The 26580-nt window shown below is 37.9% G+C and overlaps 1 protein-coding gene across 4 annotated transcripts in view; it reads right to left on the bottom strand.

Annotated features, from left to right (window-relative positions):
• DOCK9 (dedicator of cytokinesis 9) overlaps window positions 1-26580 on the bottom strand; it is a 112857-nt gene that overhangs the window by 78508 nt on the left and 7769 nt on the right. The window contains exon 1 of one of the 4 annotated variants that reach the window (XM_063392349.1): window positions 3910-4190. The exons of the other annotated variants lie outside the window; for them this stretch is intronic. Within the exon in view, the coding sequence (XP_063248419.1) occupies window positions 3910-4023 (114 nt within the window). The 5' untranslated portion in view covers window positions 4024-4190. Of the gene's footprint in view, window positions 1-3909; window positions 4191-26580 lie in introns of those variants that run through there. 4 annotated transcript variants of the gene reach the window in all.

Here is a 26580-nt window from a genome sequence, read left to right on the forward strand (position 1 = left end):
TCACTGCAGCTGTGGTCTTAAATACAGACCTCTCCTATTTAATCAGTAAGGTACTTGATTTGCAGAAATATCATTTATGTAAAAATTAATGAAGAATTTGCTTCCTCAGGTTTCTCCTAAATGTTACTCATTTCTTTCTTAGTCGTCTGTCAGATTCAAAAGGAAGAGGATGTTTTATCAGTTAGTCCAGATATGAAAAAAGAAAACAATAAACAACACACTGACACTGGCATCTAGCCAGACAAAAAACAGCACAAGGAAGCAGATTCTCTCTCAGGCTCTTCTACATTAAAAAAAAAAAAAAAAAAAAAAAAAAAAAAAAAAAAAAAAAGAAGAAAGAAGAAAACCTGGTCTATTATTTCATGTAATATAAAAGAAAATATGTTGGGTAGTTACAGGATTGTTAAATATGATTTAGGGACCAGCTGACACAGATAAAACTCAGCCCAGTCAAAACTGCAATGTCAAGTTTATAGGCACTAAAATCAGTCTTTGCAAAAAGGATTAACTTTTTCTATTAATCTACAGCCAACAACATTTTTATTTCTGTAACCTAGGAACATGCTAACAGCATAGGGGCTCATGGCTGGTCTTGAGCCAGCCAATGCTATACATGTTGAAAGATAAAAGAGCAAATTTTCTGCTGTACCACTTTGGGTTTTGCCTGAGTATTATAAGCACGGAAACTTATCAGAAATAAGAAACACTTCAAAACAGCAGCCATGACACCCACACAGCAAGCATTTTAATCTGTTAAATACAGTTTATATATTTAGACAAGCAGTGTCAAAATTCATCAGATAAAATAAATTTTAAGCTAACAGTTCAGTGATTGCCTACATTACATATTACAGAAAAAACCCTACAGTACATGTTTTTATGCATGCTTAAATTGAGACAATTGTTATTGTCCAATTCTCTTCTCAGAAAACAAAAGATAGTAAGGCTAAGCACACTGAATATTTTTAGCCTCCTGCTACAAAGTATTATTTACCTTATAAAAACATGTTTGGCTTATACACCTGCAAATTAACAAGTTCCCATAAGGAGTAAAATGGAACTACAGGCACTAGCAGGAAGCAGCATGTAAATAGATGAATAGGTGTTATGCATTTCTTAATAGTGGCTTGAGGAAAGCCACTGTGGACATACAATAGGATTATTTAATACTAAATATGGGTAACAGCTCCATGTATCTTACTGTCCTACAATAAACATAAAATAAATTGCCCAGGTTGAGGTCTTAAAAATTAATTCAAGAAATTACTTGTATCCTAGAGCTTACTTTTAACTATTACATTTTATACTGCCAGCAAGTTTCCTAGCAGAAATATGATCTCCCAAAGATCCAACTTCCCAGAAACATCATCTGTTTTGATAAGCAGTTACTACTTGTGACTATCAAAATGCAGCTGGACAGCAGGCACACTCATCCAGGAACTTCTACAACAGCTAACACAACAGCAGTTCATCCCAAGGAGGGTTTTGAGGCCCCACCTGGAAAATCTAAATGCTTTTTCCATGGACTCTTTTTTCTTGTTAACCTCAAGAGCAAAGTTATGACACAATGTAATTCAAATCACAGGGACACAAGAGAGCAACACATACTGACATACTGGCACTGAGAGCAGCAGCAGACTTATTCTGTGAACCCACCCACCTAATCAGGAAAAGTTAATTCAGGCACAGCACTCAATCAAATAACATTGTTTTCAATAACACATGGAATGCTTACAGTTATAAATATGCAGATCCCTCAATGCTCCAACAGACTGTCAGTGAGCTACCTTTTAAAAAAATTAAATGACTATGACATAAATTAATATGACAAAACTTGTTGCTTTCTGACAGCAGATTGTATCTCATCTTTATAAAGAATACTTAAATTGAGTGCTAGGCAGATCACATCATATTTGCACTAAAGGAATAATACATCTACACTTGAAAGAATGTTTTAGACAATAGTCAATGAGAAGTACTACTAGAGTAAACCACAAGCCTACTCTTCCATATGCTATTGCTATCTAATGTAATCCTCAGGTTTTTAACCTAGGAGACAAGAAATTCTGCTGTTTAGAATTCGTCAGAGCACCTAGCAACTTTTTAAGTCTTAGTTATTACCTTACTGCACCCCACACCAATGACAGGGTACCTACCCTGTAAAAATTTAGTGCAACATCACAGCCCAATGAAATAAATTGGACCCAAATGTCAATGTCAAATGAAACATATCACCTTGCTTTTTGCTTTGGCCTGGCAGCACACTTGCTGCAGATTACTTGCACTACTTCATCTAGACAAAAGGGATCTATAATTATGCTATATATACACTTGTGTGTATATATATATATAAACAGATTAATACCAAAATAGCAACTGAAATGACATTTTTAATGTGACCTATGCAAAACCCAAATGTTCTTCCCTTTAAATATTGACATTTGTATTGAATGCATGCATTTCATCCAAAAATGAAAACATAAGAGCAAACACTGGAGGCATATTATTCCATGAACATTAAATTAAGTAGTATTTGAAAAATTACAAGGAGGTTCTTAATAAATGGTGATAAGTAAACACATTGTTTTATACTTTCTTCTTCTCAAATAAGTACATGTGCTGATTAGCTGCAGTACTCCAAGTATCTGCAGAAACACTAATATCCTCTCTGAGTATTCATGGGGGAATAAAAACAATTCTAAATAAAGTTAAACATTCCAAAGGCAGGAAAGTGCACACAAGATTAGCTCATATTGTACTGATGAAAATCTGGACCAGAAATCAGAACACACCCATCCAAAAAAAACCCCACATTTTACTAACAACTCTCTGAATAGAACAAAACTAAAAAAACACAGTGACAAGGAAAAGCAAGTCTGTCTTACTAGCACACATGTAAGCTTTCAGTTATATACAGTAACAATTCCCAAAAAGTCATAGATGAGTATTACTAAATACAGAGGGCCAAAATGTTTTAGTTCATTTAGTTCTTAAATGCACAGTGTGAAGTTCAAATAAGAGGAAGGGGGTCACTATAATTTGGGGATCACCCCACTAACTTCAACAGGCAGACAAATAAAGAGAAGACTAGTAGCAGCAGCAATTAAGCATGAAACAATACTAAACAAAGTTGAAATATTAGTAAGAACTATCAAAGTACTTCTACTTTCTACTGATGTAAGTAGTAGTTTACCAATCCTCCTCTGAAGAGAGTTGGTGGATTCATTACAGTTCACTTATGTTCTCTTGCTGTACTATTAAAGTTCCAACAGAACTAAGTGTCTAGTAGTGTTTCAGACAAAATAGTTCTTATCTGATTATTTCCGCCAAATACAGAAAATTTCCCTTTTCCTTCACTGGAAGTTATTTTAAAACTTTAAATTCCTAAATATTGTGCATTGAAAGAATTGAAAAATAAGTCCTTTAACAGATAGATAGATACTTTAACAGAAGTAGTCATTAATTATTTAGATAGTTCTTTGATTATTTAAGTAGAATTTAACTGTTAAATACACACTTCAGGAAGTTCAAAGATACAGAAATTGGAAGATATGCTGGGCAATTAAAACACAGAGGCGCTAAAAAGAGTTTTAAAGCATATGTAGTTTTCATGCTAGCTTCAAAGAGCTGTATAAATATGCTAGATAGAAGAGACTGAAAAGCAGCTCATCTGAAAGCCGAATTCCAAAGTCACACTCAAAGAGAACCAAAGATCTGGTAAACTAGAAAAGCAAAAATCAATTTAAAAGGCAGACAACACACAGAAAATCAAATCTAAATCTTAAATGCAAATTATTCACAAGAAAGAATGCTGGAACTTCTCATCGGCATCAGATTAAGAAGCTTTTCATTGACAGAGAGAACTGGAATTATTAAAGAGAAGAGATAGCTTGTTTAAAGAATTCTTACCAGCACAACCACAGCACTCTCCACTTGCGCTTCACAAGGACCTGCATCCTTGCCCTTCTGCTGAGATTCTGTAGTAAGCTCTTTCTTAGGATTTCTGTTTGTTCTAGCCTGCATTCTTTCATTGAAAATACAGACAGCAGCAAAACTGTATGCTTTTTGGCATCAAAGTCATCGACGTGCCAGTGATCCAGCGAAAACAAAAGCTTCTTCCCTGGCACGAGCAGCACAAAGAACAAACTAGCCTAACTTCTCAGCTGCAGTTTGCTAAATCTGTTATGGTGGGAATGCATGACAGACAAAGGCCAGCCCCTAGGCATGCTGTATTCCTCTGGGGAAGGAAAAAAGAAAAAAAAAGGTGGATCCATTTTAACGCCTTAAGGTTATGAGCCAAACCCAAGAGAGAATGTGCATATCTAAAATTACTATGTAAAACAGGCTGAGTCTTTTACAGCATGTATAAAATCAAAGCTTTAATAATTCAAAAATAGTTTTAGTGTAAGAATTAGTCACTAATTGTCATCTGTGTCTTTTTAGAAGTATAAAACCCTAAGTATTGTGCTTTTAAAATTTTTTTGCATTACTGTCACTTACTCAGGTGCTCTCAACAATCCACCACTAATCAAGGAAATTCTCCGTGATCAATGCTCTGAAAAGATACACTGCTCTTTTTGGGGGGTAGAGTGGGCAAGACCCTTTTTGTTTCAGTGCTAAATCCATATTAAAAGTTTTGCTTAATACCAAATTGCCTTCACAGTAAAAATCTTACATACTCTACAAAGACGCTAACTCAAAATAAAATTAAAAAAACTTAACTCTTCAACTACCAGTATCCCTCTGCCTCTTTCCTCTCTTCAGCCACTCAGCTCATTCCTATATTGTACATTATTTGTGCTCATTCCTCACTCCTCACAACCCTTCAACACTGCAGGTGTCCCTGACTGATCAGCATCCAAAAACATGAAGACAATGCAACAAAATCTTTACCCATTTTGAGAGAAGACATTTGGGAGAACCTCGAGCAGCCATGAGGGCCAGCCAGCCATCACTCGCTGCCTCTGGCCACTACAAAACCCTGCAGGGTGTCACCCTTGTCCTGTGAAGAGCTTGCAGAAGTGTCCCTTGGCCTCAAGATATCCAGGCTACAACAGTGCTCAGTGGTTGTGCTCTCTTCATTCCTGTCCTTAATTACAACATAAACTCAACTCATACTTCAACTTTGCTTTTTTAACCCAACCTATTCTCTTACCATACCACTACTTACAGATGCTGTTCAGCACACACGTACAGTGGCAAAATAAGAAGCAGCAATTTTATTGGAATCATTTCTGTGCAATTGCAAAGCAATTCTCTATGCAACCTAGCTGACATTTTGGGAAATTTTTAAGGCTTGACTACTCCAACTTCCCCACACAGTAGTTTTACCAAACTCCTCCTAGGGGAAAAAAAAGTGAACTGTGATGAGCAGTTTTCTCCAGGTTCTGAGATGAATATTTTGGTTTTCCTTTTGTTTCTTTTCAACCCTAATGAATTGGAACCTCTAAGTTCACAAACCTCAGTAGTTGTATTTACCAAGCAAAAATACATCTGAGAGAAAATTCAACTCCCCAGAGAAACACATCCTTATTTTAGACTCTCTGACTACTAAGGAACCAGACAGCTGTGGAAACTAAGCCACCACCTTCATTCAATTCTCAGTTCTCTTGGGACAGTTAGTTATCTCACTTCAATATAACTCATGTCCTAAATTTAGCTTGGCATAAACTTTTATCTATTCTCCAATAGAAGAGAAAGTCATCTTAAACTGCAGAAAGCAGATGAAGTTACAGAGAAGCACAAATATCCTCCTTTATTGCTAGTATTTTTAAGAAGGTAGAACTTGAGGCACAGGTTTCTTATTCTTCAGACCTAACATAAGATGTTGATATCCTTTTCTCTTCCCCTCCTCTCCACTCTCATACTTCTGTAACATACTCCTATTCCAGCCTGCACTTGTGAAACTCAGGCTGAACAAGAGTTTGCCCATCCCATCCACAATGCAATTACATTTATGAGGAGTGGATCGAAAGAAATAATAACATTTTAGTCCAGCTAATAATCATTGTTTGTTTCTGACATTTTCTCTAGGAAATACAAGTTCAATCCACATACTTTTTAAGCTGCCTCTCTCATACTGAGAAACCAAACTCCAGAAAACAGTACTTAATGAAGCTTCATTAAGAGTTAAGAAGGAAACCAGCAGTTTAGTCAAATTTACAAAACAGATCTTCCTGTGTAAAGCAAGGTAGACAATAGTTCAAGAACATTTAGTTACACTTTTTATTTTGCACCAGCCCCCTTTGTTTTCAGAGAACGGAAGCACAGAACAGCTTAGACTGAATTACACCATTACTTGAGGATGCAGCTGCCAAACAGGAATTTGTTTCATTGAGATGGTCTGCAATTATACTTAACTGCAACCAGAAATGCACAACCTTATTATGCAAGAGACATTTGTGTGAGTTAAACACTCACACTAAGAAAAACTTTAAAATTATATCCATTATAAATAGTATTTCTTCTGCTTAATTTAACAAAGGATTCTTCTTCTAAATGGCAACGTTATTTTACCATGGTCAGGTACATCTCCTGAATGCATCTGGATTACTTTAATTCAGTATAAATGTGATTTTCTTTCCCTGCCATTCTTCCTATTCTTCTCAAAATGAGGGACAAAAAGAAAGCCCACAGGCTAACATTTTTATAACATTAGTTTAAAGATATAGAAGCTATTTTTCCTTACGAATTACTAATGTAAATTCTAGCTTACATTTCACTCTCAGATACACTGTTAGAAGAAACAGAAGTGTTAAGCAGTACCTCTGGAACTGTATCCTGAATGAAATAGACCTTAACTGCCAAACTGATGAGTATTTCCAACATTTATTTTCTGCTGAGGACTTAGTGATTACCGCAAGAAGTTAATTAATTTAAAAATACTTAGAGGGATAAAACAGACAAAAAAAAACCACAGCAAAAATATCAAAGCAAACCAAACAAACAAAATCCCAAGAGATACTGTTTATCCAGGCATCACACAGTCAAAATACTTAAGCTACTTTAATAAAGTAGTATATTGAAACAATTTACCAATAACACATTAAAATTCAAAAAGTGAAAGATGAAAACCAGAACTTTAAGACATGATTAAACTTTTACCATCTTGTTATGTGACCTGTAGTTTTCATCTCCTCAACTACAATAAAAAAAACTAACCAAAAAACTACTCCATTTGTTGCAGCAGTCAGTTACCTCAATAAGGATCAACAGAAAATCCAGGAAAACAATGCACACACAAAAATGTCACTGTACAAAAGTTGACTGCATTTCTAACACGGCTCCCACAACTGTGGGGCATTAATACTTCTCTAGCTAGAGACCTATCTGCAAAATAATTCACATTGTTAAAGAAACAATTCAATTCATCTTTTCACAAACATCGTGGCTTGAAGGACTTCACGTGGTACTTTTTATCAACAGTGGTTTTCACACCACTTCCAACAGCCAAACATTTGGCTCCCATCTTGCACCATATATTCATAAAGAACAGCCTAACTAATTACAAAATTACATAGGTACAAAGTTCTCAGTATTTCTGGCAGATCCAAATGATTCATCCAGCCAATTTCCGCCCAAAAGAAAAGTTCCTCACATATACTCTTATTCTTTCAAATCACTTTTCACTTCAAGAACTTGATTATCTATTCACAATACCACATAATAAAAAGCTAGTTATGGTAAGGAAACAGGCAGTATATGAGAATTTCCTTTGAACTTTAATGGAAGAAAAGATGACTATCCAGCCTCCCTGCAGGAACAACCTAAAATCTGAGTAGTTTGGTTTGATGGCCCTTCTTTTGCTTCAAGTCCTACTTGAAATCCACATCAAGATCAGTAAATGTACTAGCTATAATTACAGCCATCAAACTTGCCTCTTGTAAGCTGTTCTAGGGAAAGAACTGTCCTTAACCTATAGCAGCTGGTGGGAGGGGGAGCAAGAGAAGAAGGAATAATAGTAATGTAGGTTTGCATGTCCTGTATGTGGGAAAAGAGAAGTATTTGATATTATTTGCTAAAATCCCATACCTGTTCTCTGCTCTGTGGCTACACTATCTACACTGTGGCTCTAAATTCCCTGGCAACTCACAGCATCTCTTCAAAAACAATTAAAAAATGAGAAAGATGGATAACTGGAGGGGGGTTGATGCTGTGTTTTGCTATGGGTTTGGGGGTTGGTTTTTTCTGGTTGGTTGGTTTTGCCTGGATTTTTAAGGCAGGTGCTCATATGAAAATATGGGCCCACTTTAGCGGAGTGACAAGGACCATTAAAAACCAGTTCTTCTTGCTCTCATCTGTATTAGTACAAGATATTCCAGCACTGCCCTCCTACACTTGGCAGACTGCCTTGCAGCTGTATTCAAGGCTAACATTTCACAAGTCACTGGAAGATTCAGTGTTGCAGCTATACATATCTTAATGCTGCCACGTTTCATAAGTGACCAGCAGATAAGTGCTTCCCTGGAAGAACATATTCACAAGTTCAAGACACAGGCTGATAGCAGATGGAATGCAGCATGCAATTTACCTGGCAACTCCCTGCCACGCTACACTCAGATGAAACAGAAAAAGTCATACAAAACTCAGGAAGGCTCCTTCTGTGGCAAACACTGCAAATGTGTAATTTGCAGTCCCACCAAAAGGAGAACACTCTCAACTGGAAACAGGGATGAGAAAAGAAAATGCATAAGGCACAGATATGAGCGTGCTACACATTATGCACTTTTCACGTTCACTTTCTTTGGCAAAGCAAGAAATAATCCTATTTTGTAACAGGGAGAACAATAACCCCTCTTTGTAGAGGTGTTTCTAAATCAGTATGAATGATACAATCTTAAATTTTGCATTGTTAGTAAAATTACTCTCAAAACACTATTTTTAGGGAGATAGTTAAGTAGCCTGGACAGGACAGACATGCTGAGACACTACAAAGAAGAGATCTCAATCACAAGTAGGTTGCATCAATGAAAAAAGGTAACACCAATGTACAGGTCTGTATTACAACTCAAGAAGCTGCAATAAAAAACTCTTTCTTTTAGTAACAGTGTAAAGTTAAAGGATTCTTCCAGTGAGTGTCTCTATTGGATCCACAGTGCACAACACATTTTTAAAAAGCTTCATTTCACAGAACAAGAATTTGGCTAAAGTTGTCAACAAACAAACATGGCATATCTCAATATACAGTAGCTTCCTTTGGACACTCTTACACTGTGACAAATAAAAACCAAAACAAGTACAAAATCACAGCAGAGCTAAACAAAATACAGACTAACTTCTGTCTATGTCACACATCTGCATACCATCATCTATGAAGTATCAATTTGTGATGCAATTAATTTCATACCATCTTAGTCAGAATCTGGTTTTGGGCAAAACCGGACTTCCTTAAGGTCCCAGGGAAGAAATAAAAAGAAAACAAAACAGTAGAGTTTAGTATAAGAGACTTCAAGATTAAAACTGCCCTTCTGAATTACCTATGGTTCTGACATATGTCCTTACACACAGGACATATGCAAGCAGAATGACTGTGAGAACAGTATTGGCTAAAGATGGCTTTTTTCCCAACTGGACAGGACCTTATGACTATCAGAAACCAACACGAAAGAACAGACACACAAACAATGGACCAAACCCCCAAGTCTGAAGATCTCTCAAATGGAAGTAGTTCTGTGCCAAGCAAGCCTGGGGGAGCGGCCAGGGGGCCTTCCCACTGTGTAGCACCAATCTTACACGACTTTTTCCACGAACAATTTGCTCCTGGAGGAGAATGTTAATTCACCTCTCTCCTTGGGCTCATCTTAAGAACACACTTTTTTTGCCCCTCAACTGAAATACAGAAGTGTCTCAGAGTTCACACGTGAGAATTTTAAGAATATTGCAAGAGTTAGCAGGTGGCTCCCAGCTTTGGGTCTTCAGCACCAGACCCACCTGTTGAGTGGGTCCAGAGAAGGGCCACAGTGCTGAAGCACCTCTCTGACAGCCTTAGAGCTCAGATTGTTCAGCCTGGAGAAGAGAAGGCTCCGGGGACACCTGAGAGCAGCCTTCCAGTACCTAAAGGGGGCCGATGACAGAGCTGGAGAGGGACTTTCTACAAGAGCCTGTAGTGATAGGACAAGGGGGAATATGTTTTAAACTGGAGGGTTGGTTTAGATGAGATATTAGCAAGAAATTCGCTAGTGCAAGGGCAGTGAGGCACTGGCACAGGTTGCCCAGACAAGTTTGGAAGCTCCATGCCTGGAGGTGTTCAAGGCCAAGCTGGATGGGGCTCTTAACAACCTGCTAGTGGAAGGCGTCCCTTCCAAACCAAGCAATTCCATGATTCTATGACTTACTTTAATTGCATTTAATTTCATGACAGAGTACCTACATCTATAGATGAGTCAAATGAGCACTACAGGCTGTTCCTAAAGCAAGTGGATAGAAGTATTAATTGAGAAAGAGGAGCAGAGATGTGAACTCCTTTCCATATGCTCATTAAGTCTAGATTTTAGTCTTAAAAGTCCCACCTGTGCAGCTTCTCCATCACAGAAGTCTTCTTATTCTTTAAATCCACATAAAACTTTACGGGGGGGGAAGGTCAGGAGGTTTTTTTAATGGGGTTTTTAGGATGGCTTGGGGTGGGTTTTTTGGGGGGGTTTGGTTTTGTTTGGTTGTTTCCTGTTTGGTGGGTTTTTGTTTGTTTGATGGGGTTGTGTTGCTCTTTGGAGTTTTTTTAGCTCCACACATTTTGACTTCTTTCTGCACAAGATACCCTTCTGCTACATTCAAAGGGAACATGTTTTCCACCTGAATGTAAACTAGTGCCATATTTTTGGGCTGGATAGCTTTCTGCACTAGTCCAACATACACTGTCATGGATGAACAATGGTTTACCTATGTAGACTTAACCAACTACCCTGATTTTATGCCCAGGCCTAAAGATTTTTTTCCTGAAGATAAAATGCTTAATCTTATTTTCTGCATGCCAGTGCACTGAGTGCCTGCCAACCTGTTTCTGATAGTCCTCTCACGCATCTTTCAAACACGTGTATTTGATGTAGGTACTACGTGCTTGGTGAATATGTGCTGCAATTTCCCCTGCTGAGAGGGCAGAGGGATATGAGGAGGTAGACACTCAAGCATTCTTCCCAAAGGAATCTAATGAAAGGTCAAAACAAAATAAATCTACAGAAATCATCAGGAGATTTAGCCAAAACTACAAGTCAGCACATCAGACTCCAGGTTTTTATTCAGCCAGAGCAGTAAGATGAAAGGAGATAAAAGAAGTGCTGTAATTCAAGTGACCCATTAAAAACCTCTATGCCACAGTTAGATGCTGTACTCATACATATCTGTTTCTTCCTCATTAAGAGGCCTAATGAAGCCTAATGGTCCTGCTGCTGATGAATAAAAGCCACTTATAATACAGTTACAAGTTGAAGCAAGTTATGGGCGAGTAACAACAGACTAACCCATACAAATTGTCTGCACACCATCACAGAATTGCTGCATAAGCTGTTTGAGCATATTAAAATAAAACAGCTTCCACTTACTCAGCGCGATTACTTCCTTAGAACTCTCCTTTTTTATATTTCTACTAAACCCTTCTACCTCATATAAACAAGTTGATATTAATTTGCAAATTCAGACAGCAAGAACACACCTTAATATAAACTGTTGAGAAAATGAAGACTAATACTTAAAAAATAACACGTATTAAGTTAAGGAGAATCTTTTTTAAAAAGTTATACATAGTTTATGTTTAAATCAAAATATCTGCAACTTGAATGTCTTCTGTGGAGTTATTTCCAGAATGATGTCGCTCACTGCTGTCATTAACCAGTCTTCCTACAAGCCCAGACTCTGGTGTATGTTAAAGATGTCACAGTTTATTAATAAACCAAATGACTCATGAGCAGCACAGGAAAAGCAGTCACCAAAAAAACTCAGGAACACCTAATGATGACGCTGCTGTCAAGTCAACTGTGACACCGACTAAGACACTGCAGCTACTAAAATGTAGCAGGTTCTGTTTCCAGCCAACACCTAAATCCACCATATTAAAAGCTGTACCTGTACTATTTCACAATGCCCCACATTTCTTCTCAGAAATTGTGTAAGCGCAATTCAAGTAACAGAAGTTTTCCACATCAGGCATAACAAATTTAAAGACTACTTAAAATAATTAGGCCCCATCTTGCACAACCTGCAGCCATCATACTACTTTAAGTATGTTTACCAAACTGCAAGGCTCTAAAGCTTAATGAGAGAAATGGCAGCACTGAATGGGCCATTAGAAGCAAACTGAGCAGAAAACATTTCAAGCATGGAAAAGAAGGGGTTGTTTTCTGCAATTTTCAGACAAATATATAATTGAAAGGTTCATGTCCTTCAGCTCAGTCTGTCTCATTTCAGAATTTTCTAGCTCTTCCAGGTGCTGGTAGCCCATTCACCCCAGCTTCTTCCATCACTGAATACTTCAAGGAGCTTGTAAGCAAGCCTCAAACTTTTAAAATTTTGCTAGTTCTATTATCACTACATCATTCACCCTTGCTCATTTTCCACCTTTGTCAACCACCCCAAACAGCTGTTTAGGACCTAACTTGTGCATTAACATTTGACTCTGAGATAATGTTTGCTTATACAGTGATAACTGTATTAAAAAATTAAAAAGGAATTTGAATATAAAAAGAAAAAATATGCAATATCATTCTGAGAATTAGTTTTGAAAAAATCACAGTGAAATTAAGACAAATTAAGTAAAGTAGATAGGCATCCAAGCCAATATTCTGAAACTATATTCTGCAACTTACTACAAAATTAAGCACATTAAAATGTTTTCTCAACACTTGCCAAAAATAAATATGCCCAAGATGGGCATTTAGGGAAAATATAATTTCATTAATTTTGATGTAACTTTTAACACCATCTCAAACCAAATGTACAATCTTTTATTAAAATAAGATCCTCATCCATGTGGACCTAAAGATGCTACGAGACCCCCTGTTCTAAGCAATACAAAGTGATAGGTTAGAAATGTTCCTGAAGCTAAGATATAGCATTTTCATTGCAAGTTTGAATGACATGAGCTGGACAGAAATAAACTGTACTCCTGAGAAGACATTCTCACATGGGCTTTATCTCTCCTTGAAGCAATCAAAAGAGCAGGCCTTCTTAAGATAAAACTGTATTAACCTCCTGACATCTGGGCTAAAGGGTAAATAAGAAAAACATAAGCTAAAGCAACTGCCTCTGCCTCCTGACTTTCTTCTCAGAGAAGGTGATTTTTGCTTCAAGGGAAGCTACTTCCTAAGAGTTTCCTATTCACTGGAAATTTTGAGGTTTTCAACACTGATTTTACAATAGGATCAATGTGTCATTAAATGAAAGGACTCCCTGAAATTCACTGGTGTTTCAACAAGAGCTCTGGATCAGGAGATATTTGATCCCAAGTGGCTAAACAGATCTGATAGGAGGTACAGCCAAACAGGCTAAGCTAAGACATTGCACCTCAGGTATGTGTTACAGCACAGACAAAGAGGTGAAACCACACACCCACCTGCATCTGTTGCAACAATCACCAAAATAAAAAACAACACAAGCAAGCAACACTGCTTTTGGTGTCACTCTTTTGGTCTTGGCTGTCCAGGTTCTCTTCCGAGATGAGATTCTTGGAGCCTTCATCTCAATGCACAGCTTCTTGGTGAGGAGCAACATAATTTCTCCCCCTGAAAGCCACCACCTTGAAAGGAAAAGAGCTAGACAAGCTAGCTTTCATAGCAAAGAGTACAGACATCATGTAATTTAAGAGCTATAAGTCTCAGATACTTCTATGAGTTCCATAAAATCACTTGTCACTGTTGCCAGGATTGCAGTATCTTTCCCCATCTTCCCATTCTTCAGAGAATCCCACTTCCCAGCCTTCAGGTCTAAGTCTGGAGCAACTGCTCCCCAGCCTCAGACAACACCTAAGAAAGCAATAGCCCGTGCCAGCTCTGATTATCAAGAGAATGACCTTTAAACAAAGTCCTGGTTTTTCTTGTAAAACCCTGACCTTTATTCTGGACTTTATGATGGACTACACTGGTCCAATACAATGAACAGGAAGTCATTCTGACCCCTCGATTCCGCACACTCCTTCCTAGTAACCTTCAGGTATTTTTCCCAGGACAATATCTTATCTTAATCCACTACTTCCAGTTAAACCAAGCTAACAAAGCCATACAAGGAAATTTTTAAAAAAATCATTATTTAAAAGCATCTAGACATTTTGGAGTTGAAAAAAAATCCAACCCCCTAAGAGACAGATGTGGAACTTCAGATGTAAATGGAAAATTAAACATATTTTGTGCTTATTCTTGCCAGTTTGTACCAAATCTGTAGTACCAAATTTAAGAAAAATTATTGCTGGAATAGTACCATGAGAAACAAAGAAGAAATATATACAAAAAATGTCACTGCATACTTCAAGTTACAGTAACTCATATTACATTAAAAAAAAAGAAGTACTTCTTCACTCGCCTAACTATATGTAGAATTCCAGGCCTCTAAGGGTGTCAGGTCTTAAACCAATGGGTTACCAAAGTTATTGAAAGTATTCATTAAACAGAATTTAACAAATTTCTAACAATATTCTGTATGAGGCTAACTTAAAAATGGCTAACAGTGTAAAAAGGCTTCTAATACCCAGAGGAAGCCATTTTATTTGTAATATCAGACCATATTAAGGAAATGCAAGGCTATCATGAAGGGTAATATACACACCATAAGTTATTTTAAGCATCTGAAGACAGTCTAGATTATTCTGTGTTCTCTTCTAGAAGCTTGTGTATCCATGTAGAAAAATATACATGTATGTGTGCATACATATACACACGTGTATATAGACAGAGTCACACATATGTGCAACCATACACCTCTGTTTTTTTCCTTAAATTTCAGTTCAGAAAAAAAAAAGGACCTGAACAGCACAAAGGCAACAAAAGCTTTGTGAAATTTCTAGAGACTTTCCATAGCTGCAATTGCACAGTATGGGTATGCCAGCAAGATAACAAGCTCAAAATCTGTCCAGCTATTTCAGTGTACCACGCCCCTCTTATCCCAACTGCTGAGCCAGTGACAAAGCAATTAGCAAGTAAACTCAAATTGTTTTGAATTAATATTTAAATCCTTAACTAGCCCAATTGTGAAGCAAGCCATGCACGTTAGTTAGGTCTTGCAATTCCACCCCCTCAAGCCTAAATGTAATACACCTGACGCACAAACACGTCATTAACCTGGGGGTACAAAGACCACAGCCTCACTTTAAAGCCTCTTTTCTTTACATCAGGAAACACCTAAAAAGCCTTTGAGAGCAAAGCAGGTTCAGGAAACAGTTAGTGCTCCCTTTAACCATTTTTTTTTTCTTCTAGAATGCTCCTGTATCCCTTTCCGTGAGTTAAGCAGAAATAGAACAGTTAAACGGTTTCAGAGAAAAAAAATACACTCAAGTCTATAAAAGAAAAAAACACCTTAAATGCTGGGTTACTGTTTCCTCAACAATGCCTTCCTTAGTTTTTTCAAATAACATAATCATCAGTTGCTCCTCAGTCCAAGTGCCAAATACATTCCAAGAGTATGTTTAGAAAGATCTAACAGCAGACAACCTTTTATAACAATTAGAGTGGAAACTCTTCAGAACTATCAACACAATCTAACTGATATAAGGAATACAAATGTTAAGCTTTAACATTACAGCTGCATGCACACATACATAACATGCCACATACATGCACTAACATCCCACAATATCAGGACAAGATATATATATATATATATATATATGTATCTCCATGTCTGTACACAGCAGATGTTAAATAAACATGCTATTCTGGTTTTAGTTTAGCTTTCAATTAACAGATAAAATAATTAATGGAACAAGTTTTTATTTACCAGGAATGAATGAATCAATATTTCTGAATCTTCATCTGGCAAGCTGAATGCTGTGTATTCAAGGGCATTGTTTTCCCCTTGCTGTTTGCATATGTAACCACAGTTTCTCTCAAAAACTGTACGAATGCCTTTAAACAGAATCACACTTGTCGTGCAACCCATTCCCAATCTGTTGAATTTTGCATTTCTAGCAGCCCTGATTGCATTTGCAGAATGTCTTCTTCCGTTGCTCGACTCGAGTGATTTTCCTGTTCTTTGCAGAAATATTTCTTTGTACAATCCTCATTCTGTCCCACATTTAGTATGTTCCTTGACTAGAAACCATCAGCTACTGAAATGTAATCCTATTTGCTTGAGCCAAATACTGCCAAAAATCCAGCCGCTGAAGACAAAAAAATCAGAGGGCGATGAAAAGCAAAGGATACCTCAGCTGTAGAAGATAGGAGGTTTTCAGCACGTGCTGTACTCCACCACAGAGATGAAAAGATATTCCAGGGGGTTATGGAAAGAGCTCCTATATTCAGAGATCCTTAGAACATAATCAAAGATGAAAGGAAACTGCAAAGATACTGCTGCAGTTTCTGCTGCCAGCCACAAAGAATCCTCATCTGCTGCAAGAAAGCAGTCTCCCAGAATGCTTAGCACAGAGTTCGTACTGGCAAACACTTCTTTACTTGACCTATATGTGCTTTTTAATGTCTGAAACAAAAAGCTTCAGTGTAAAAAAATAAAAATACAAGGGGGAAATGCTTAAATGACTGCAGCTATGCAAAGAAAACTGCATCCTATATACACTGCTTTCAATCAAATCTGTGTGTCAGAGCACGCTATTATCAGTTCAGGCAAACCACAAGGGAGCTGAAGACTGTCTTCACTTTTCCCTTTCTCTCTTGCAAGCAAAGTGATCTGTCAATTCCCACCTACCAAAAGCTGAATTTATTATTCCTTGATTGCAAATAATCAATAGTCATAAAAGGAGAAAAAGAAAATACTATCTAGTTCAGATCAACATCCACCTCTAAAACAAAAGTACAGAATAAAATTTAAAATCCATACATTTCTTGGTTTTATAGTGACTCACACTATACTGACTGAATTTATCACTACAGGACACTAGTTCACATACTGCACCAGTTGTACAAGTGCATAAATGTCTTTAACTGATGCTGAGAAGAAATGTTAAATTTTTAAAACTACTTTTACAGGCAAGCAATTTGCAAAAAATAACTGTCCCAATCCACATCACAAGTGTCACATCACCCTGTCAGAATGCTGGTGAGTTTTATATTTCTGCTGAACTGAAAGCACTGAGATGTATTTACTTATTTACTTACCAAGTTGTAAAACTGGATGAAAAAATTGATCTTACAAAATCACAATTGTTGCAGAGGAGTTAAAACAAGTTAAATTAAAAGCATGGAGGGAGGCAATAAACAGATTTAAGATGTCAGCTACAGATTTGTTCCTATGCAAATTTTCTTCTCAAGGAAATATTTGCAAGCTATAATGGTACTTCACAAGAAGTATTTCACACTTAATACCATTTTTCCCTAACATCTGCCCAGCTAATACATGTCAATACGCTTCTCATTACATTTCTAACCTAGATAAAACACAATAACATGCAGACACATCAATAAAAAAACCTGAAAACCCAACAATATTTGACAGTGATCCAAGTAGTTCCTATCAGTCCCACATTCACAAAGGCAGAAGTTAGACCATTTCCCGTATTGGGAGAAATACCAATTGTTTTATGGCAGTTCTGCTAATAATGAACAGTTTTATCATAAAGGAGAACAAAGAAGGTCATGGTGATGAATTTGGCACAAATTCCACTATGAATGACAGAGACACCTCATACATAACCATGAACCTTGCACAGCAACGTCTCCCTACCTATCCTACCCCCTTTGAAAAGAAGAAGTAGGTCAGTGAGGGAAATGCAGTGCTCCATTCACTAAGGCTGGATTAAGACATCCTTGCAAACACGCAGGGGAAAACAGTCATGGGAATTACCACAGAAGGCATTCCCCAAAAATACATCCAAGTTAACTGTTTCTAGTGCAGAAGCCCACTTTATTCCCATCTGAAATGTAGGATTACACTGACTTGACAAAGTTCAGGCTACAAACATGGTATCAAAATTTAAGAGATCATTAAAAGGAAGCACCGTTTAGAGGGTTTTCCATAATTTCAAAGACTTCATAACAGCAAATGCCTCTAGCAAAAAAATAAAAGAAAAAGTAGTTTATGCCTTAAGAGAGTATGTGAAAAACAGGTCAGCTAACAAGAAGTTATCATGCACTAGACAGTTCTTCCACATGTCTAGAAAATTACCTTACTTGTAAAATACTAGGTAGGTTACAGAGAAACAGAAAGACAAAAAAAAATTAATTTGAAAAGACAAACACCATGGTCTAACTCAGGCTGGAAATTACCCTGGGAGGTGTTCTAATTCAAACAAATTAAGAGAAAATTTCATTCCAACTATATTTTGAATAAATTTAGCATCATGTTTCTAAAGTGTTTTAGAAACAGCAACTGAACCTGACATGGATCAACACGATGGTAACACCACCATGAAAATCATCTTCATTACAGTCTACAGCTTCCTCATGAGGGGAAGGGGAGGGGCAGGCACTCATCTCCTCTGTGGTGACAGTGACAGGGCTGAGGGAATGGCCTGGTGTTGTGTCAGGGAAGGTTTGGGTTGGATATTGGGAAAAGGTTCTTCACCCAGAGGGTGGCTGGGCACTGGAAGAGGCTCCTCAGGGTCCTGGTCACAGCACCAGCCTGACAGAGTCCAAGAAGCTTTTGGAAAATGCTCTCAGGCACATGGTGTGACTCTTGGGGATGGTCCAGTGTATGGCCAGGAGTCAGACTTGATCATCCTTGTGGGTCGCATTCAACTCAGCTTATTCTCTGATTCTGTGATTCCAAATAGAGCTTGAAAGGGAAATAAAATTATAGGGACGTGAGGGGTGGGAAGAAACCACAGGGAGCAGGAAAAATCTGAATAGTAAACAATGCAAAGAAGTCTGCCAACAAGCAGACTTTTTATTAATTTGGTGCAAGGTGGAAGTTTCCAGTTTCATTAAGGAGATTCCTTCACTTGTAATGAGCAACCCCACAGCACAAGCAATGGCCATCCAGGCAGCAATGTGACACAATGCAGTATTATTCAGTTTAGTATCACATCTCAAAGCGAAACGGTGTCATGGTTCAGTAAAGGTATTCCCCTGTTTAGTGTTCCCACTGAAACACTCCAAACCATGCACCCCTCATTCACTGCCCCATGCTCTTCCACAATGTGGGTGGCTGGAGAACAGAACTGGAGGCACAAAAGTTAAAGATCACGGGCTGAGATAGGAACAATTTACTGGAAACAGCAATTAAATAAGAAAACACAGTAACAGTAGCAATACTAATAACAGTGTACAAGAAAGAGGTGAACAATTCACACAGTTGTTCACCATGCACCCCTGGTAATACCAGAGCCACCATCACACTACCCCCACTGCAGGAGACCCTTTTCCCTGTCCCTAGAAAATGACACAAGGTGGTAGAGAATAACCTCTGTGAAGTAGCCATGCCCTCCTGGTTACTGCAAATATTAACCCTGTCCTGGCCAGAACCAAGATAAATGGGAGGCCAGAAAATTTCTTTCAAAGGTCTGACAGCACTTTGCCCATTGAAGTGAGCTAAAAATCAGCCCAGGGTAGGTAAAAGTCTTAATCCAATGGTAAAAATACCAAAACAGAACAAACAAATATATGAAGAAGCCCAGACTGTACATAGGAGCAGCAAACTACCCATTGCAAACTGCCTTTAGCTGAGCCTGGGTTATGGAAAAGTCTTTTTCCGTAAGGCAGGGAATGGAGGAACGTAAGGCTATAGGGAGGAGACAACACTAATGCCTGTCTGCTCTTGGTTTGTGAAAACAGGCCTGCAGCAGAAAGCATGCAGACTTATGAGCTATTTGTGTTAGTATACATCGCAAATATTACACCCCTACGCCAAGCCACTCATTTATATGGCGAACAACAAGCTCCTCCCTGCTGTATACTACATTCAATCTGTACTGACTGAACCATGAGCACAAAAAAATTAATTAGCTGTGTTAGCTCCAGATTGTTCAGATTCATGTATTTTTGAGACATTTTCTTTTGGAAAAGTATCAAGAAATTCTGGTTTCCTTCCAAAAAACAAAATTGTATTAAGGGCCTAACCTTAACTCCTCTGATTACAGTAAATTACTAATAATGACTTTGAACTTGGGAACTGGAGGATTTCAAATCAAAATGTTAAGAAATCCTTTGACAACCAAGTGAGTTCCAAGATAGTATAATGACACAGGTACAAATTGAATGTATGTTAGCAATTAGACAGTTCTAAACAATGTTTACAAGTTTCCATTTGACAATGTTTAACATATATGAAGGTTAGGGACTCAGGCTGGATTGACAGAAAATCTTCAGCTCATTCTATAAAATTCTCACTATCAAAATGAGAACTTAGAGACTCCTAGACAGAAACGAATAGTTAAGAGGATAGAGGTCAAACTAGAGAGACCTTACAATTGAATGGGTTACTACAAACCATACTTCTGTCTTCAGAAAAACCACTACTAAAGGAAAACACTTTATCAAGATACATCCCCATATCTGCAGGAGAACATATTTCAGGAAGGATTCAAGCACCTACGGCCTAGCATAAGAGCCACAAAAATATCATTAATATTTTGAAACATTAGAAGCAGGTACTTGAATTTTTACATACAAAATTGTCCATGACATTTCAAATGCCCAAACTAATGCTATCTTGACACGACTGAATGTCTGGTTCCTTAGAGATCTTAACACATCCTGACTGAATTCTGCTTTTCACAAAACATGACAGTATTTGTAGGTGGAGCACTACCTCTCATCTGGCAGCTGCCTGTGTATTGGCTCAGAACATTAGAGATGGGGCCCTGAAGCCTCCTCAGTCCAGAGGTGAAAACCAGTATCACTTGGCATCTTTGGATTGCTTTAACAATCCAACAGTATTTCAAAGGCAACATACTCGCTTCTGCAAGAAAAAGCTGTGCTGCAGAAAAGACCTGAAGATCCAATAGCTCTGCAAGAGTAAAAAGAAGTGTATATAAAACACTTCATACTTAATATGAGTGTTTATAGAGAACCAGAAAGTTCAGGGGCTGGTTCTTTTTGCAAAAACTGTTTCTGCAATGATTGCTGCAAGCAGATTTCATAGAGGAGTTCTACCAGGTAATTCTCTTCAAGAAGTAGTGTTTCTTCAGAAATAAGAAACTATGCTGAAAGTTTCTTTGTGGCCACAACAGTGAGTTTTATTTTGTCTTAAAATTCTTAAGCACTTGATTTGTCAAAACTAGTGCAAAGGATGTGTTTGAATACAGATTATACTTAGTAACCCTCATATTTGCTCTCCAAAATGGTAAGGAGAATATGAACAACTACAAGCTGGTCAGATTCACTTCAGTTGCCAGGAAAATTATGATACAAACCCTTCTGGAAGCAATTTCTTGACACATAAAGCGTAAGAGATGTATATCAGTTTCAAGTACACCACATGGATTTACCAAGGACAAATTATGCCTGACCAGACCTGTTTGTCTTCTGTGATGTGATGGTTGGTTCTGTGGACTAGGAGACAGCATTGGTCACTGAATACTGTTAATAAAAGAATGCTTCTGACAGTCCGCCATAGCATCCTTGTACCCCAATTAGCTAGAGTGGATAAGGATGAGTGGATGAGGATGGATGAGTGGATAAGGATGACATCCAGCTGAACAGCAAGTTGAACATGCTGAGCAGGCTTCTCAGTACAAAAAAGATATTGACATATTGGACTGAGTCTAATGGAGGACCATCATGGTGTTTCATGTATGAGAAAAATCTAATAGATCTTGCATAGTTCGGCCTTAAAGTGAAGGCTAAAAGGAAATCTTATTGCTGCTGCAATACCTAATGGGAAGCTGGAGAGAAGAGCCAGACTCTTCTTGAAGATACAGTCACAGAACAGGAGAAAACAGACACAGAATACTCTATTTGCATAAAAGGATTTTTTTTTTTTTTTAACCTGACCTAGACTGACAGCTACTGGGGTTAAATGGGTTTCCAGATGGGTTTCCATCTTTGTGGATATTAAAACCAGATTGTCACAGTCTCTGAGCAACCTGCTCTAACCAGATCTGCTCAAAGCAGCACTAGGTGACTTCCAGAGATCTGCATTTCAGCCAGTGCATTTCCATGATTCTGGGATAGCCACACACTAACCACTGAAACAGAGAAAGATAAAAGCTCCAAGAGAATCCTGTCCTTCAGAAGAAAGCCAGTATAGTTACTCCAGGCAGTGGTCTTGAGAAAAGCATGGTTGAATTCCCAGGAATTTTGACTGAGCATCTGTGCACTCTTCACACTAAGAAGAGATTTTCATCCAACAGAAACAAAAAGCTACCATGACATTAGAAATATTGAGTATAGCACCAAGCTGAAGATCAGAGGCAATTTATCATTCATACAAGATGCCACAAAATAGCAAAGATCACATCAAAAGTAAAAGGAAATGCTTATGAAAACCGAAGCAAGATTTAGCCTGTCCTACCTAGACAAAGTATTTTTTATGTTATGCCTTTTATGTATTTAGGGAAGTGAGGAGGCATAAATGAAGCAATCAAAGAAATGCTATTTCAAATCTTACGTACATGTATGACAGGTATTACATAGGCATCGATGGAGAGATGCACACTGATTTATACCCCTGCTAGTTGCAAAATGCTAAATATCTTAGCTAATAGTTTTAGGTTTCGTATTTGAGAGCCGCAAAAAGTTCAGTCTTCTCACAGGTCCATTCTTACATGAGTAACAATACACTTTGACCCCCAGATGAGCAATGGGATTTGCAAGTTCTGTGCCTTAAGTTCAAACTTAAATATACCTCGAAGATAGACATACCAAGAACAACCCAAAGAACTTCAGGAAGTTGTCCAAGCCAATCTTAACTGAATAAATGAGCATTTACTGCTAAGCATGAGACACAAAACATCTACCCCTTTTAAAACTGCAAGCCACCACCACAGGATTTCTGATATCAAAATATGCTCACTGGACTCCATCTAGTGGTCACATATCTTTCAGCTTCCTGAAGTTGAAGTGATTATTCTGTGATTTTAAGTGATATAATAACCATAACAGAAAATTATTATTACCATTAGAGAGCCACAAACCAAGACAGTAACTACAGGATATTATTTTAGAAACTGATGAAACCATGATGGATTAAATAATGGATAACAATACAGCAGACTAGAGAAAAAATAAAATCCATTTTTTTAGCAAGCTTACTGTATTCAGGTAAGAGCAGCAGAAACTTCAGGCTCAGACATTCTTTTTTTACTCTTAATTTGTCTAAGGTCAGGTTCAAGTCTTTCTCTTTTCCTTTGCTCCAAGCTCTGCCAGGAACAAGTTTCAACTTCCCCTACAGGAGATGATTTGTTGCCAAAATATTATGCTGCATGTATTGTCCCTTGAACTTGATCAGCAAGACTGTATACAGCGGGATTATTTGATTTTTCTTCCTATTAGGAACCTCATATTTAATGTGAGGAAAAACTTACTGGATCATGTTGTATGCTCTGGCTGGGAAGAAATGAATACAACAATCATATCAAGCCATATACAACACCAGGCAAATAACTCCAAAGTGGTAACAAAGTCTGGCAAGCAAGAATCCCAGGACAATTTCTGAAGGAAACCAGAATAGCATCCTTCAAATAATTATGATGTGTGTCATCTAGTCATTAACCTGAATGCTCTTTTTAAACTCACTGACGTTTGAGGACCAACACAGATCTAAAATCCCTTTTGGACTAGCAAACAGTGAGAGTGTGGCCTCCTTGAACATCCCTTAAAGACAAAAATACTACTACGATTTTCACGTAAACCACCTAAATCAGACAACACAACACTGCACAAATAATTGCCAGTGCAAGTAGGTGCAAATATGCCTGGCAGAAGGACATCTGAAATACCACTAATAACATCACTGTACTAGGAAAAATGAGACATGGGCTAGGTGAGATCACTTTCTATCTTATTTTCACTAAGCTTCAGTTCATTCTATTGCCTGGCTGTAGTCTCTTACCAACATGGCTACTAACAAGTCTGGAAAGGCATCAAGCAAAGGGCAAGCAGATTCTCTGTCAGAATCAGCACTCTGGTGAAGAACAGGACTTCTGAAACCAAGGGATATAAAGACCGTTACACAACATTATAGAACAGAGTGTGAAACAGTATGTGATCAAATTGGAAAATGGATGACAACCTTTCCATCACCTTAGAACTCAAGCCCCTTTTCTGTATGTTGATACCCACAGCATTTCCATTTGACTTTTGAGTTCTTGACAAACCTGTTAAAATGAGAACAAGAACTATCTTACTGACATTTACCCCCCCATGGAGAAACCCAAGCTGTTTCTGTGGAGCATCTACGTTCTCAGTCATGTATGTTTTAGCACTCCTTTCAGCCTATGAAGGGCAGCTGTGTGTTGGGTAACTAGTGGGGTAGCAAGATCATCTATCTCCATGTCAAAACTAAAGCATCCAAAGGCAGTGCAGGCTCTGGATCTTCAGGCTGAAACCAGATGTTATGTCTATAAACTCAGCCACATTTAATTCCAGACTGAAATGAAGTACTTTACAATTCAGGTGTTAAAAAAAAGTGAAATGTATTACATCCTGCACGAATGTAACCCGATCTTTAAATGCTTTCTTTACTTCAAATTATGCAAGCATTATCTATTCTGATTTAAATTCTCCCACTCTGTTGGGAGAATAATTTTATAGTAGTCAAAATATAAGCTCTGGTCTTATCTCTGAATTCAACAAGCAACTCCTCCCCACCTACAGAGTCCCTGGGAGTACTAAAAACAGTTTCGTCTATGCCTCAAATTTCCAAACCCAGATCAGTATCTGTCAACATGCCATTTCTTCTTAAGTAAATAGCTACACCTGAGTATCAAAAAGCACCCAGAAGTACACAAAGCAGCAGCTAAGGATTATTTATTTACACTGATGGATCTATATTACAGGCTTCTCTGAACTCTAGCAGCTATGGATCAGCATTACGCCTTCTCAGGTTTGTTGTGACTACATTTATGTGTTCACCTTCCTTGGGTTTTTTGGGTTTTTTTTCATTTTGGGTGGTTTGGCATTGTTTCTCTTGTTTTCATTGGGTTTGGGGAAAAGTTGTGTTTTAAAGCATATTTAGGTAGCTTAGATAATTTCATGTGAGGTCACTTGATACTTCCATTGCATTAACAAATGTTTCTTAGCATAAGAAACTTCAGAAGGGACTATTTGATTGTGACTTCTAAGTACTGTAACACTATTCATTCTTCCCTAAAAACTTTAAACAAATTTAGAAGAATAAGGTATAATTTTGAAAAGTAACTACTTTTGCAGATTTAGTGTCTTACATTTTGTATTTTCCAGTATTCTTTCCTAGAAATGTTACTAGAAGAAATTTTCCATGAGTACTAAAAATAACAGTTAGGAGAAAAAAAGCCAGCCTAAATCATGTTTCCTTGATTTGCTCAGAATTATAAGCTGACACTTTCTTTCTGAACTATTGTTCCTGAGAATGTTGCACAAAACAAGGTCTGCTTTGCATTTAACCTTTCCGCAGAAATACTATGAAACTGATTTTTTAGGCAATGTGCAGCCTCAGTTGACTTATTTCTTCCTCTTCCCAGTCTTCAGATTGAAAAATGATCCAGAACTTTCATGGTTTTCTTTTCTTTTCTTTTTTTTTTTTTTGATACAATTGCAGGGGTTGAATTACAAATTTTGTTCTAAAGCTACCTGGCAACCTTTTCATCAGCTACTGAACTGAAAAAAAAATTCTAGCTGGTTCTTTAATGGAATGGGCCTTTCTATTCAGAGAGGACCCCAACTCAAAACTTGGTCTGGACCCAGAGGTTTAAAACTAGAATTCCAGAAAAAGCCTCCATTAACATTGACATCAACAATACTCCAGTCTGAAACAGCCTGCGATCTGCTTGAGTCAGGATGTACTGGAGAGAGCACAGCAATGGGCCATAAAGATGATTAAGGAACTGGAGCACCCCTCCCATGGGGACAATCAGAGAGCTGACACTGTTCAGCCTGGAGAAGGCTCAGGGGAATCCCATCTAGGTGTATAAATACCTGCAGGGAGGGTGCAAAGAGGACAGAGCCAGGCTCTGCTCAATGCTGCCCAGTGACAGGGCTGGAGGCAACAAGCACAACCTGAACCACAGGAGGATCTCTCTGAACACCAGGGAACACTTTTTCATCTGAGGGTGACCAAGCACTGGCACAGGCTGCCCAGAGAGATTGTGGAGTCTCCATCCTTGGAGATACTCAAAAGGTTCCTGGATACATCCTTGGCAATTGGCTCTAGGTGATGCTGCTTGAGGCAGAGGGTTGGACCAAATGACCTCCAAAGGTCCCTTCCAGGCTCAGGCAGTCTGGGACTGTGTGACAGAACCATGGCACTCCTTCACCTCCCATCCCTTGGAGAGATCTTTCCTGCTGCCTTTTTTTTTTTTTTTTTTTTTTTTTTTTTTTTTTTTTTTTTTTTTAATTCTTGATATTCACCATTAGG

Source organism: Prinia subflava, chromosome 3 (assembly GCF_021018805.1).
Source record: "Prinia subflava isolate CZ2003 ecotype Zambia chromosome 3, Cam_Psub_1.2, whole genome shotgun sequence".
In the NCBI taxonomy this organism is placed as follows: Eukaryota; Metazoa; Chordata; class Aves; order Passeriformes; family Cisticolidae; genus Prinia; species Prinia subflava.